Genomic DNA, 15,020 nt, shown 5'->3' on the forward strand with positions numbered 1-15,020 from the left:
CTCAGGAGAACTGAAGTCCCTTGGAATACTGGTCAGATCTCCTGTGGTGTCTGAGAATTGTCCAAGCATTACATGAACATCTTTGAGCATTTGCTAGGCAGCTTTTGAGCATATCTTCACAGCTATAAAGGTCAAAAACTGGATGACTTTTTTTTCTTAAATGATAGCTGAGACTCTCAGGATGCTGAATTCCGAAGCTGAAAAACCATTAGCAAAGGCTACATAAAATAAAGCAGCCTTAGGTCAATTAAAGTCTGCTGCTAGGATATGTTGTAGATAAAGAGCAATAAGAGAAAATGCAGAGACTTGACAAAGAGATGTGCAGAAAAGTGTGTTTGACCAACTACAAAGAACCAGATGAGCCAAAGTCTGGAAAATTGGAGGACGGGGGATGAGCAACACCTAGAGGAAGAATATATTTGAGAGGCATTAGAGTCAGGGCAGAAAGCAGTAAAGAGAGACCAGTAAACAATGCAAAGAAACCAAAAGCAGGGAAACAGGATTGTAACTGCAAAGGCATGCATTTACCAGAGGCAAAGTTTAGGCTGGTCGGTATAGTGAAAGAAGGCGTTCCATGAAACTGCAGGGCCTTTCGCATGCATCCATTAAGAATCTTCTCCCTCTACAACTCTCCTTTTAGACATGCAAGATCTGAACGGGAACAATCAGTCGGTGACACGGCAAAAGATGCAGCAGCTGGAGCAGATGCTGACAGCACTGGATCAGATGCGGAGGGTGAGGGCTGCAGAGAGAAGGCTCCCTCCCTCCCTCCCTCTTTTGCCCCCGTTCCAAACATCCCCCTCCTTGCCTGGGGCTCCCCATTAGCAGCTGTGCGTGTGCCGTCTTTGCTTTGCAACATGGCAGAAAGCATCAGGCTTTCGAGTAGCCGCTGACTCCATACTCCATACTGAATACTAATGTTGTCTAGCATTCAGCATGGGAGGCAGACTCTGGGCTTGGTCCACACATGCCTGAACATTTGTTCCTTTGCTCATTGTAGCCGAACGTGTGAACTGGCTGCTTTTAGAGAGCCAGGGTGATATAGAGGCTAAAGCAGAGGACTAAATCCAAGGAGAGCTGGGTCTCGATGCTTCCTCTGTCGTGTAGCTTCGTGGATGGCACTGAGCCAGCGACTGCTTTTTAGACTCGTTTACCCCGCAGGGATGCTGTAGGGATAAAGTGGAGGAGAAGTAAAACACGCATGCTGCTGTTAGCTCTTGGGAGGAAGGGTGGGTTAAAATCCAAGGTAGATATATTTAAAACAGTCCAGTTTCAAGGTACTATTTAGTTACACCAAAGCAGTCCATGCAGTGTTGGCTGTTCTACTTGTGCAAACCACTGGTTTCTGTTGTGTTCCTTGAGGAACTGGGTGCATGCCTGAATTTAAGAAGAAGAGGGTCCTGAATGCGCCTGTTCCTTCCTTACGTAGGGAATTGTTAGTGAGCTGGCAGGGCTCCTGTCAGCCATGGAGTATGTGCAGAAGACCCTGGTAGATGAGGAGCTGGCTGACTGGAAGAGGAGACAGCAGATCGCATGTATCGGTGGCCCACCCAACATCTGCCTGGATCGCCTGGAGAACTGGTGAGGGCCCCGCAGCTTGGCCGCCCTTCTCTTTCCCAAGACAGCTCATCGATGTGTTTTTCCACAATGGCATCTTCCACAGAGCGAAAGGATCTTGTTGTTTTCCCAGTACTGGTGTGGGCAGCAGATAAAGTGCCGCCGCCGCAGCAGGGCGTCCACGTGGCAGGTTCCCCAGTCCCCAGAAGTGCCCCACCCCCAGCCGACAGGGATTTTGCAGTTTTTTTAAAAAATCAGCACTAGGCTATCATTGTACTGGTGTAGCAGTTTTTCGGAATTTCCGGGTTACATTTTTTTTTAAAAAAGTAAGTCTGTAAATTCCTTCCCTTGCAGAGGTATGCCTTTTTCCTTCTATCGCTTCAGTGGAAGAATCTTTAGACTTTTAAAAAAAAATGAAACCTGAGACCTCAGAGAAACTGCTCTACCCATCAGCACAATGGCATATACTCTTTTAGCACTAACTCTTTAAAAAAATCAAAAGCCTCCCTCCAGTGTCAGGAGAGGAAATGGCCCAAATGGGGACAGAGTCAGGGAAAAATGGCTGCTATGTGGGTGGGAAAATCCAACCTTTTCATGTACGTGGCGGCCATCCAGGCTTTGCTGCAATCTTTCCCCAAACTTCTCAACAAGTAGGTCTGAGAAAGATTGGAGAAAAGCCAGGGAAACCCCTGGAGGTGCATGAATGGACCACAGTACTGTGGGGAAACAGGGGGGGGACCCCAAAAGCAGTGAACTCGGGGCAGGTAACCTGTGTGGAGGAGATCAATGTCTCAAAATAAGCACATGCTTGCAAATAATGCAAATAAATAACAAATGGAGACTTTTCAATGCATAATGCGCCACAGGACATGAGAGCTGCGGAACATAAGAATGATATTCTGCTGTGCAAATGGGGAGGGCTTTAAAAAGAGACAGGGCAGATTCATAGAGGGGAGAGGCCCATCAGGAGCTGTTGGCTGTGGTGACTAAGTAGAACCTCCATCTTCAGAGGCAGCAGCCCTCCAAATGCCGGGTCTGGGGAGGCAGCAGCAGTGGGAGGCTTTGGGCTCCCTGTGCCCTGCCTGTAGACGAGCATCTGTGAAGCAGGATGCTGGACCAGATGGATCATTGGTCTGCTGCAGTGTGGCAGTTCCTGCGTGCGTGAGTAGTAGTTACTACGGTTTCCCTGTAGGGGAAAACCTGAATTGCGTGAAGAGGAGTGTCAGCGGTGGAGCACATGTTTTACAAGCAGAAGATCCCAACCTCAGTCTATGGCACCTCCAGTTAAAAGATTCTCTGGTGGCAAGGTTGGGAAAGACATCCCTCCACCCATCCTGGTCCAAGGCCCTGGAGATCTGCTACCAGATCATGGTACCTGAGAGCCAGTTTGGTGTAGCGGTTAAGAGCAGCAGGACTCTAATCTGGAGAGCCGGGTTTGATTCCCCACTCCTCCACTTGAAGCCAGCTGGGTGACCTTGGGTCAGTCACAGCTTCTAGGAGCTCTCTCAGCCCCACCCACCTCACAGGGTGTTTGATGTTGTGGGGATAATGACATACGTTGTAAACCTCTCTGAGTGGGTGTTAAGTCATCCTGAAGGGCAGTATATAAATCGAATGTTGTTGTTGTTATTGGAAGATGGATGAACGGTATGACGGGACACCCAGCAGCTTTGCAGAGGGCATTTCTGATATTTTGTTTAAAATAGATGGCACGATTGCTCACATGCAGGGCTGAGATGACAGCAAGCCTAGTCAGCAGGCGGTACTTTTAAGGAGGAAAACGATACATTTTGTACCATTGAAGCCCTTTCCGTTTCTCCATCCCAGGATAACATCCTTGGCAGAGTCGCAGCTGCAAACACGTCAGCAGATCAAGAAGCTTGAGGAGCTACAACAGAAGGTCTCCTACAAGGGCGACCCCATCGTCCAGCACCGGCCCTTACTGGAGGAGCGCATTGTGGAGTTATTCAGGAACCTCATGAAAAGGTATTGCCTGCGGGTGGGCGGAAGGCACGGGCCCATCTCGGAGCTAGGAAGTTCACGCTTCCCCTTCTCGTATCTGTTTTCTTTCTCCTCCCAGTGCATTTGTGGTGGAGAGGCAGCCCTGTATGCCGATGCACCCCGATCGCCCACTGGTTATCAAAACAGGAGTACAATTCACAACAAAAGTGCGGTGAGTTGTTGGCTGTCTCCTTACATAGGTGTTTGTGGTGGGAAAGATTTTGAGGATGGTGCTACAGTGAAAGGCTGGAATTCTGCACCAGAAAAAGCTAAATTCTGCAACTTTATATGCACTATATTTTCAATCTGTTTAAAAGTCAATAGGCTGCCTTATTTATTTAGAAAAAAGTATTAAAGGATAACAAAATCCAATTTTAAAACAACTCAAAATGCATGGGCGATCAGACAATAAGCAGGTTAAAGAGTTGGTAAAAGGCAAAATGACTCTTGCTGTGTAATCCGTTGTGAGTCTCAGTGAGTAAGGCAGCAATTAAATAACTTAAATAAATAAATAAAAATGACAGAAATGCAAATGTGTCAGTTAAAACTCTGGAGAACAAAAATTCTTGAACTTGCACCAAAGAAAATAAATGAGTTCCTCATGAATCTACTTACTTGCTCCATGCAAGTTCAACACCTGGTGTGTATAGATTCTGCAAAGTTAGCTGAAATGGAATTCTCAATATCAGGGCCAAGCGAGAAGTGATGAATTACACTTGAATGGCAAGTGAACAGACTCACGAGTATTCCTCCCTGTTCACTTGCACTCCACTCGATCACTACGTGATCACTATATGATCGAGTGGAGTGCAAGTGGAGCGCAAGTGAACAGGGAGGAATACACGCGAGTCTGTTCACTTGCCAGGCAAGTTGTCATTCGTCACTTCTAGCTTGGCCCTCAGATTAGTCTGAGCCAAAGACTGTTCCTACAGAGTAAGCCTTGCAGTTGCTGCATGACCCAAAGGCTCCATGGCTGTGCACATGTTTGACATGAGGAAGGCCCCAGGTACAACCCCTGGCACCGTGGGAGGTGGAAGGGGCTGAGGGGATGCCGTCTTTAGAACCCAACACAAACCCTAACCTGGTTTTGTTTGTTGGGGTTTTTTTTTGCAGGTTATTGGTCAAGTTCCCTGAGTTGAACTACCAGCTGAAAATCAAAGTCTGCATTGACAAGTAGGTTTGAGCCCTTCACAACACATTTGAGGGAGTGAGGTGTGTGTGCTTGGATTGTGTGGGTGCAAAACAATAGAGCCTTGTGCATCTGTCCAGATGAGAGATCTCTGTTTCTAATTTGGATGCAGTGATAAAATCTCTTGAAAAAGCCTGTTCATCTTGGCAGCTGCAGCAGTTTCAAGGATAGATATTTTGCCAGTTTTGCTTGGAGCTTCATTATTGTGGTCTTTCATCCTGTTTAATCTAACCGAATTCCCTTAGGACCGACCTGCCAAAAAAGGAGATAAGGAGGCCCCTGTTCTCATCTCTGCCCTCCCCAGTCACTTCCTGCAGTATTTTGCAGTGCTGTGTGCCCCCTTCACTGTTAACAAAGCATCCATCTCCTCTGCCTTTATTGTGGACCTGTCTTGATTTTTATATTGCATAACATAACCAGTCCATCCTGAACTGCTATCAAAGTCCTGTGCTTCCTTTCTCCCATAGGGATTCTGGTGAAGTAGCTGCACTTCGGGGGTAAGTTCAAAGCATAACAACCTGTGGCATCTTCTTTTAAGTTCCATAATGGAAGAAAAATGGGATATAAATGAGACAGATACATAAGATGCAGTTCTTGGATCCCAAGTTGCATCCTTCCTGCCTCCCCTGTGGCTTTGGGCAGCAGTTTTTGAAATTACATAACATTTGAACCATTCTTTCTTTTTCCCCTTGTGCCGTTTCTCTCCCCACCCAAGGTCCAGGAAATTTAACATCCTAGGCACAAACACCAAGGTGATGAACATGGAGGAGTCCAACAATGGAAGCCTTTCTGCAGAATTCAAGCACCTGGTGAGCTGCTCAAGTTTTCTTTCTCTTCCCGTTACCCCTGGGCATCTGCCCAGGCAGTCGCTGGCCACGCCGTGTGTAACTCCTGACTTTTCTCCATAGACGCTGCGGGAGCAGAGATGTGGTAATGGAGGAAGAGCAAATTGTGATGTGAGTGCCCCAGTACACTGTGTGAAAGAGTATGTTAGTTTACCTGTTAGCTCCAGTGAAATGTGGACAATGGAACCTTCTGCCTTGGGCAGCTTCCTCCTTGCTTCCTCCGAAGCGTTATGATTTTTCTTTGGGGCCATCCAGTTGTTTTTAGACACTGTCCCAGATGTGTCAGACATATGTCCTACTATTAAAGTGTGTATACCCAATTATCTCCAGCAAAGCAAAGAACACCCTGGTAAAAAGGAAGATGGCCGTTGTTGAGTTTGACTGTAGGGACCCAGTTTCAGATTTGGCTCCCAAGTTCATTGGATGGCCTTAAGAATATCCCCCTACCTCTTGGCTTAACCTGCCTCAACAGGATGGTTTCTAAGGCTAAACAAGAATTTCAAAAGGCTAGAAACACAACCTAGGTAAATATTTTATGTCCCCCCCTCCACCCTTTTCCACTTCTTGTTCAGGCATCTCTCATTGTCACAGAAGAGCTCCATCTCATCACCTTTGAAACAGAAGTTTACCACCAGGGCCTGAAAATTGACTTAGAGGTGAGTTCTGCAATGGCTGGCCCCAGCTTTACCCTTTTTTACACTGGAATTCATATGTGTTTGGCATGTGAGGTAGTGTGATGTAATGGTTAAGATGTCAGATTAAGATCTGGGGGAGAAACAGGTTCGAATTCCCCATTCTGCAATGAAGGACCCTGGGCAACATTGGGCTACTTACACTCATTTGGCCTTTCATACCTTGCAGTGTTGTGATGGAGACAGGCGAACAAGAGGCTACTTGTCTAACTATGTCAATGCCCGAATTGTGTATCCCAACATGAAAGCTTATTCTAAGATGAACTTCTAAGATGAGCTTTGTCATGTGTCAGGGTTAGAATGCTGAGGTTTGTTTCGCTATTGGAATGAAATGGGGAATTTTAACATAGTAGATAAAGAGAAGATTTAACAGAGTGCAAGGAAATGCATTGGTCGGTGCCACAATGGGGATTGCTGTCCTAGCCTTTCCACCCTGATGCTCACAGCTGCCTGGTTGCCTGGATCTCTTTACACTCTCAAGTCCTCTCCCTAGATACTCACATGCACACTCAATAACACTGTAAGCCTTCTCTTCTTCCTCCCCTCTCCCCAATCCAGACACACCTTCCTGTATTTACCATACTAACCAAGAACCTGGGCATGCTAGTTGCCTAAGAGAGGTAACAGAAGTTTGGAGGAAAGAGGGATTTGTTGGTGCTCATAGCTTCTGTTCCTTTCCTTACTATAGACACATTCACTTCCTGTAGTGGTGATCTCCAACATTTGCCAAATGCCAAACGCCTGGGCATCAATTTTGTGGTACAACATGCTGACAAACAACCCCAAGGTATGTTGCAGCTACAGAAACCTCGGTGTACCAAAGAGAACGAAAGAGTTTTGTTTCCCTGATTCTGACTCACAGACGTTGTTCTGTTGTTGACAGAATGTAAACTTCTTCACCAAACCCCCCATTGGCACTTGGGACCAGGTGGCTGAGGTGCTCAGCTGGCAGTTCTCCTCTACTACCAAACGTGGGCTCAGTATAGAGCAGCTGACGACACTTGCTGAGAAACTGCTTGGTAATGGACTCTTCTTTTTTTCTGGGGGATAGTGGCCTGAAGAAAGATGTCCTTTGCTCCTTTTTGAATCGGTGAGCTGCCTAGCCAAGAAGCATCAACTCTGACTGGCAATAACCTTTCTCAGATATGCCACCAGAGGATTGCCAAGGCCATGCATAAAGCACTGGCACATGGGATAACCGGCACCCAAAAGATTAAATTCCAGGCAAGACTTCAAGGCTGACATTCTTCTTGATTGCTGTTCTCCCTCTCTCCCCCTTCCTCATTCCAGGGCCAGGTGTCAATTACTCTGGATGTCAGATAACGTGGGCAAAGTTCTGCAAGGTAAGGCCTTCAGAAGTCCGGAGGTGGTGTCTAGGCCCAGATATGGCTTCCCTCTGCTTACATGAATCTCCCTCTTCTTCCTTCTCCTCCCCGGCTCTCACTGTAGGAGAACATGGCGGGCAAAGGCTTCTCTTTCTGGGTCTGGCTGGATAACATCATTGACCTGGTGAAGAAGTACATCTTGGCCCTCTGGAACGAAGGGTGAGTGAGTACCTGCCATCAAGGCTTCTGCTGTTGCCTGTGTCTCTGCTCCCGAGAGGGGTTCTCTGCCTTAATATGGCTGGCTTCAGTGGCAGGAGGGCTTTCATTGCAGCTTGATGTTGGAGAAGCAGGCATTGCTGGTAGAGTCATTGGCTTGAAAATACCTGAGAAGCAAAGCTGGTGTTTCTCTTTTTACAGGTACATCATGGGATTCATCAGCAAGGAGCGTGAGAGGGCCATCTTGAGCACGAAGCCGCCAGGGACCTTCCTGCTGCGTTTCAGTGAAAGCAGCAAGGAAGGTGGGATCACCTTCACGTGGGTGGAAAAGGACATCAGCGGTAAGGAGCATGGTCCTAAATGTGTGAGTGGCACGCACCTTCCCTGGCCCCCCTGCTCTTTGTGGTCTTTGAGCTGAAGACGGTGGGGATAGAACCTGGAGCCTAATGCACAGGAGAGCATATGCTCTGCCACTGGTCTGTAGCTGAGCCGCTTCACGTAACTTTGCAGAACCACAGGGGTCAGCGGTAGAAGGTTGCTGCTTATCTGGTTTGCCTTCCGGAGTTGGTGGACTTGGGCTTTCTCTGGTGTCCGGCCAGTTAGAGCGGCTTTGCCTAGGAAGGGCACTGTTTAATGATCCGTGTTAATATTCCCAGTGACCAGAATTAAAGGGGCATTTTTTCCAAGGGAGCTGCCTCTATACGACGACTGTTTCCAGGTGGCGAGCCACCACTTCTGAGAGTAAGAGCTCCCCGTGCACATTTGTTCTATTGCATGATTCAGCAAGCACTCCAGATGACTCAAGCCAATGCACCAAGCTGCAAAATGCAGCAGAAAGCAGCCTAGCTTTGAGGTCTGATGTGAGAAACTTTCCTTCCTACCTCCAAATAATAGTGATTATGGAGAGTTGGGATTCTGGTTTACCCATGCAGGGCTGGAAGTCTGCCCCAGAGGGACCAGCTGAGGACACACCTCCCTCGCTGGAATAAGAAGTGACAGACTGGCCTAGTGTTGTTTACAAGCTGCCAAAAACAAGCTGCAAAATAAAGAGTTGGTTGCTTAGTTCAAATGAATATGTGAAATTTAGTCAAGGGGTTCTAGACTTCCTGGCCCGTGGCTTCCCAGATCTTCCTTGCCTATCCAAAGCAAGTTCTTCCTGTCCTTAGACCCAGTATGATACTCTTCTCACCGCCTAACTGTGAAGTTGTACTGTACAGAAGTTGTACCGTGTGTCGGTATGCCATTAAAGATGGCTTTCCCCTAACAACATTCAGAGCGAGTATAGTATAGTGTTTAGAGTGATGTCCTAGGGCCTGGTTCAGTTCTCCCCTCTGCCCTGAAAGCTTGCTGGGTGACCTTGGGCCAGTCACACACTCGCAGCCTAACCTGCCTTGCAAGGTTTGCTGTGATGAAAAAATGAAGAAGAGGAGGATTGAGGTAAGCCATTTTGGGTACACATTGGGCAGAAAGGTAGGGTATAAATGAAATTTTTAAAAAATCATGTACATACAGTGACATCACAGCAGCTCAGCCAATGGCTGGGGGATTGTCCCACCTTCCGTAGCTAGTTTTCAGTCTGTCGTCTAGATACAACTTTATTTCCCAGCTTGTGATTTTTTTCAGCTGTTCTTAGCAACTCTTATCATTAACTTTCGTTTGTTTGTCCCCCTGCCGCCCCTTTGGCCAAAAAATTCTTCTTGTTCCTTTTGGGGGCATGCCTGTTAATTTCCTTTCACCTGTGGCTTTCCCTTGCTGCAGGAAAGACACAAATCCAGTCAGTGGAGCCGTACACCAAGCAGCAGCTCAACAGCATGTCCTTTGCCGAGATCATCATGGGCTACAAGATCATGGATGCTACCAACATCCTGGTCTCCCCTCTCGTTTACTTATATCCCGATATTCCCAAGGAGGAGGCCTTTGGAAAGTACTGCCGGCCAGAGAGCCAGGAGCACCCTGAAGCTACCGACCCAGGTAGTTGTTGACTTTCTGTGCCATTCTCCCACTTTGGGTAGCAAGATCTCCAAATAGTGTTTATTCAGTTGATTGGTCCCAGTGGGGTGTGTCTATAGAATACTGACAGCTGCTTGACATGTGTGTGCATGTGCTCTGCCTTGCGCAAATACTGGCCTTCATAATACCTCTTTGAGCCATGGCCAGACCTTGAGCGTGCAAGTAGTGTTTGGGGAGAAGTTGTACCACCAGAGCTCATAGGATCACGTGGCATCTGTGACAAAGCAAGGAAGCTCTCCATCCTATTTGCCCTTCCTTTCTCTCTTGTTAGGCTTTGTTGAATGGGCGGGGGATGCGCATAACTAGTAAATCTGGGTGGCATCACAGACACCCCTTGGCACATTCTCATTTAGAGAATTGGTGTGTTTCTTCTGATACTAACGTAATTGTTGTTTTGCAGTCTTGAGTCTGAAAATAAGATGGCAAAAAAGAGAACAGAAGATAGAAAATCTTAGATAGCAAGTCAACATAAGCCCCTGTTAAATGTTGCTGTTTCTTAAGGTTCTTAAAAGTCTGACTTGCAACTTTAAAAAAACCCATAAAAGCGAAGTGCAAGAACTTTCAGACTAAGCTTAATATGTCTGCCTTGAGTCTTTAAATCGTTTCTTTAAGTCCTGCTCTGTGGAATGGGGGTGAGGGTAGCACAGGAGCTGGAGTCTTGAGAGGGGAGACCTTCGCTACTCTCCAGTACACATCAGCTAACGGAATATTCTGCCCTTTCTCCCGAACCTCCCCCCCCCCAACAGGCACTGCTCCGTATCTAAAGACCAAGTTCATCTGCGTGACCCCGTAAGTATGCTGTCTTGGCAAGAGGGGTGGGTTTCCACAGCATGGGGAGGAGGGTTCGATACAGTGTTGCGATGTGGCTTGTTTATAAGTGGAGCTCACTTCCCCAGCTGTATTTCAGCTGGCTCCTTTTCAGAAATGGCCCTGCTCCCCTAAAGGACAAGATGAAATATGGTACAAAGAGGAGGTGGAAGCGATATGCGTTGCTTTCCACACTCCATACGACGATTAGGAGCTGTGCTCCACAAAAAGCCCTCGTTAAAGTTCTAATGAGAGGAGAGAAAGAGAGAACAGAAATCAGGGAGGCAGGGCCCCAGCTTAATTTCTACTCCCTGAGACTAGATTCCAGGATAAGGAAGGTTATTGCTCTGGCTGTGCCTCACTGCAGCAGGGCTAAGTTCCTGGTTCCAGGGCCGAGGCCAAGCCATTTACAGCTGCTCCCTCTTCTCCCCCCGCCCCACCCATTTTCCAGAACGACTTGCAGTAGCACCATTGAGCTGCCCATGTCTCCCCGCACACTCGAATCCCTGATCCATTTTGGCAATAACGGCGAAGCAGCAGAGGGAAATGCCAGTGGCCAGTTTGGTGAGTGCAGGGTCTGTGGTGGTGGAGGAAGTGGGATACGCGTGTCAGCACTCTGCTGCTGTATCTGCTGTAGCAAGAACCACTGGGAGTGTCCATTGGGCGGCACTTGGGGTACCATTCAGCAGCCCTTTGGCGGGTTAAGCATGTGCTTAACTATTTCCCATTAAAGGTAAGGGGACTTAACAAATACTTAGCTTTGACATCTCCTGGATAACTAAATCCAAGTAATGAGGTTCTGTGAGTGGGGAGGTAGGAGAGAACCGGACAAGAGGGGTTTAAAGATAGACACACGGAGTGAAATTTCATCTGGGTTTTTGGAAGGAAAAGAAAATAAGGAAGGAAGGGTGCCAGATTCTGGGATGAAGCCAAAAGGAAAACTGAGATGATGGGGTGGAAGCAGGGATGATACAAGGGGAGGGTGAGTTGGCAAAAGGCCTTGAAGAGTTTTTAAAGGTGGAAGGTTAATGTAAAAAAGGAAGAAGACCCCCACAAAGAGAACTTGAAAGGCTTGGCTGAGGGTGAAAGAACCAACAAGAGGGTGTAGATGAAAACTGGACAGGTTGATGAGAAGCAGCAGCTCAGAGCTGGCATCATCATCATCATCATCATCATCATTCCTTTCTCACAGAGACCCATGGCGGATTACACAGTGCAAGTGAAATACAATATAATAAACAGCTAGGAAATTCAGAGTAAAATACAATAATGAACAGGACATTCAGTGAGTAGATACAGTAGGGTATGGTAGCAGAAAATTTGAAACAAGCAATAAAGTCAAGGACAGAGACAAAAATCTTTCTGAAACAAAACTTAACTAGTTAGCATGTCAGGTGTAGCACTGTGGGAACTCCCTGGTAGGAGCGTATCTACATCAGCATCAAGACGAGATCAGTAGCTCTGCAGTGCAGCATGCAGGGGGGCCATCTACACTCTAGAGGGTTTTTTTAAATCCAGATTTGGATTAATCCGTATAAAAGATTAGAGTTCCTTACATTTACATAATTTATTCTGCCTCTGCTCGACATTGCAAAAAGCAGTGAGCTACGCAGGGCAGCTTTACCTTCTGAGTACACAAAGAAACTTTTTTAAAAAAGAGTTTACTAAATATTGGCCTCAAACAAGTCTTCTTGCCGTAAGAGTTAGTTTTAAAATAGGGATACTGAATTCCGTGGCCAGTGTCCTGTTGAGGGGCTTCCCTCCTTCCCTGCGAAATCGCACATACCCCCTTGCCATACTGCAAGTTCTCAGTCAGTCAGTCGTTGAGAGCTGGATGATGTTCGGCCATCTGTGGCCTCAGTGAAAATCCCTGCGTTGTCGCTGGAATACTTACCCCTCTTTCTGCATGTTCTGCAGAATCCTTGCAGTTCGACATGGAGCTGACTCCTGAGTGCGCCTCCTCGCCCATGTGACCAGCCCCTCCTAGTCAGCTGATGATTTCTAGCTTCCTGGCACGAAACAGCTCCTCCTCCTGCAGTCATGGAGCCCAGCCACACAGGCACCGATGCAGCAAGAGACACGTGCGCAGGGGTTGCCAGTCTTGAGCACACCACTGCTGGCTGCCCTTGCCTGCCTGGAAGAAAAAGTCCTACTTTTAGTTTTTGAAAAATTATTTTTCCTTATGTATAAAGCTATTTGTTTAAGGTGTGCGTGTACGTGTTTTGGGAGACCAAGTGCCTCTTTGCGTTCACTCTTCAGCCGTATTTCTTGGCTTCCTGCATAAATTTAGTGCATGCCACAAAACACTGCTTCTTGCTAACATCCAAGCACATGCAGTAACAAACAGACAGAGTCTGGTTAATGTGTGAGCAGGATTTTTTTTTTCAACAAGTTGCGCATCACCCCAGAGAGAGGGAAGGCAGATAGCGGACATTTTTAGATCAGGGCATTTTTTTGTTTCCCTAGTAAAGATCCATTTTCTACTTTGCTTAGCGGTGCAAAAATGAACCTAAAAAAATATTTCTACAGCCCTGTGAGGAAAGCAGTTGTTCTCAGGACGAGAGCCATGCCAGCAGCCCAGTCACCTGATCGCCTTGCGCTTTGAAGCTGATGTTGGGCATTCCCTCTTCTGAGCGTTCTGGGAGCAAGAGATTGAGTGGTGTGCTTAGAGCTTGCACAGCACAACCATGTCAGGGGTGGGATTTGAACCAGATCAAAGTCACTTTCTCTCTCCACAGTTCTCTTGCGTTGTTGCAGGTTAGAGGGGGTTTCATGCTGCAGGGAATTCTTACCTTCTGCTCTTAAGGCCTTGGTCCCAAGAAAGGCAGCGTATCTGAATTAACAGCTCAACCGATGTATTGTCGAAGGCTTTCACGGCCAGAGAGCGATGGTTGTTGTGGATTTTCCCGGCTGCATAGCCGTGGTCTTGGCGTTGTAGTTCCTGACATTTCGCCAGCACCTGTGGCTGGCATCTTCAGAGGTGTAGCACCAAAACAGCTCAACCAGTCGGCTCCTTTTGCGAGCGTGTTGCCAGCATTTAGCTCCAAGTATCCTGGCTGTGCCTGGAGAAAATCTTTGAAAGGGTGAGTTAAAAAAAGAAGATAGCAGTTAGAGTGGTTTCCCCTACCACCTGAGGCTTCGTCGCATGGATTAGCCCATTGTTTTCTTCTTACAAGATGCTTATTTGTAGGGCTTTTGTGTGTGTGTGTGTGTGTGTGTGTGCGCTAATACTGGTACTGAGTACCAGCACCGTTGGCAGGGAGGGGCTATCCCAAATCCTGAGGGTGTAATGGGTGGAAATCGGTGCAGCCTTATATATGAGTGCTTTTAGAATTAAAAAAAGCACTGCTCACCTGTAGTAAAAGGCCCGCTCTGTGCAATGAGTCTCTTCAGCCTTCTTGGTCTTCCTCCCCACGTGCCCCTTGCTGTGGCATAAGCTCCAGCAGCACCCGATGCCCTCTGCTTGGTCGTGATGTTGGCACGCCAGCGCAAGACAAGAGGATGCTGAGTGATGGTGGCAAGTCTCCACTGTGGGACTTCCCTCACAATTCCCTATGGCACTCAGAGGAAATGAGTTCTGCAGTATTAGTTAGGGGAGGTGGCTGGATGGGAGGTGGCCAAAGCTTTTAGGTTTACCTGTTCCCTACTGGAATGTTTGTCATTAGGAATAGAATTGTCTCTTTTTTGTAATGCCAAACTAAAAGCGTTCAGACTAGAGCAAAGCTGCCCTGGTTGCTCTTCTAACCAAATAGCTTATTCGTGCCACTCTGCGCCTTATATTAAGCATATTTTCTCCCCTCCCTCCCTGTATGCTGCCTAGACCATAAAGATTTCAACTTTTTTGTATATTTTATTGCTGTATCTACAAGCTTCAACTTTCTCTACAATAAATATTCCAATGCTATTTTTTTTCCTTTGTGGGAGGGTTGCAGTGGGTGCTTTGTGTATATCTCTGTGTGATCCAGAAAGCAGAAAGGGCTTGGGAGAAGACCGGGGGAGAGGTAACAGAGCAATATCTTGACTTCTAATGAATATGACTGTTCTGTGAGACGTAAAACAGAATGATACAGGTTTGATATAAGCCTACATATTTTATTGATAGTCCACCTTTCTCACAGAGACTCAAGATGGATTATGTAGCAAATCAATGCAAGCAGTAGAATGAGAAATCTAACAAGCAATGTAATAGGACTAAGATTACAGAAATCCGAAACAAAGCATAGAGTATTAGAGATGTTAAGATGCAATGCAGAAAATTGTATTACATAAGTATAAAACAATGCAATGAGCAAGATAATACATACAACAAGCAGATAATATATGCTAAACGCAAAAGTATAGTTTACAGTCCTATTCCCTTTATAAAAGCACCTTCCTG

The 15,020-nt window shown here is 46.8% G+C and overlaps 1 protein-coding gene across 3 annotated transcripts in view; it reads left to right on the top strand.

Moving 5' to 3' along the window:
- The window catches only part of STAT3 (signal transducer and activator of transcription 3), a 50,597-nt gene extending 36,051 nt beyond the window's left edge, over window positions 1-14,546 (top strand). For 2 of the 3 annotated variants that reach the window (XM_054992331.1, XM_054992334.1), the window contains 18 exons: window positions 641-735; window positions 1,430-1,581; window positions 3,385-3,543; window positions 3,638-3,730; window positions 4,672-4,731; window positions 5,215-5,244; window positions 5,463-5,556; window positions 5,656-5,703; window positions 6,165-6,248; window positions 6,973-7,071; window positions 7,168-7,303; window positions 7,575-7,627; window positions 7,734-7,828; window positions 8,027-8,166; window positions 9,584-9,799; window positions 10,582-10,624; window positions 11,094-11,206; window positions 12,560-14,546. In XM_054992331.1, coding sequence (XP_054848306.1) covers window positions 641-735; window positions 1,430-1,581; window positions 3,385-3,543; window positions 3,638-3,730; window positions 4,672-4,731; window positions 5,215-5,244; window positions 5,463-5,556; window positions 5,656-5,703; window positions 6,165-6,248; window positions 6,973-7,071; window positions 7,168-7,303; window positions 7,575-7,627; window positions 7,734-7,828; window positions 8,027-8,166; window positions 9,584-9,799; window positions 10,582-10,624; window positions 11,094-11,206; window positions 12,560-12,615 — 1,766 coding nt within the window. In that variant the 3' untranslated portion in view covers window positions 12,616-14,546. The remainder of the gene's footprint in view (window positions 1-640; window positions 736-1,429; window positions 1,582-3,384; window positions 3,544-3,637; window positions 3,731-4,671; window positions 4,732-5,214; window positions 5,245-5,462; window positions 5,557-5,655; window positions 5,704-6,164; window positions 6,249-6,972; window positions 7,072-7,167; window positions 7,304-7,574; window positions 7,628-7,733; window positions 7,829-8,026; window positions 8,167-9,583; window positions 9,800-10,581; window positions 10,625-11,093; window positions 11,207-12,559) is intronic. The other variant, XM_054992333.1, reaches the window with a different exon arrangement.
- The last annotated feature ends 474 nt before the right edge of the window (window positions 14,547-15,020 follow it).

Source organism: Eublepharis macularius, chromosome 12, assembly GCF_028583425.1.
Source record: "Eublepharis macularius isolate TG4126 chromosome 12, MPM_Emac_v1.0, whole genome shotgun sequence".
Lineage (NCBI taxonomy): Eukaryota > Metazoa > Chordata > Lepidosauria > Squamata > Eublepharidae > Eublepharis > Eublepharis macularius.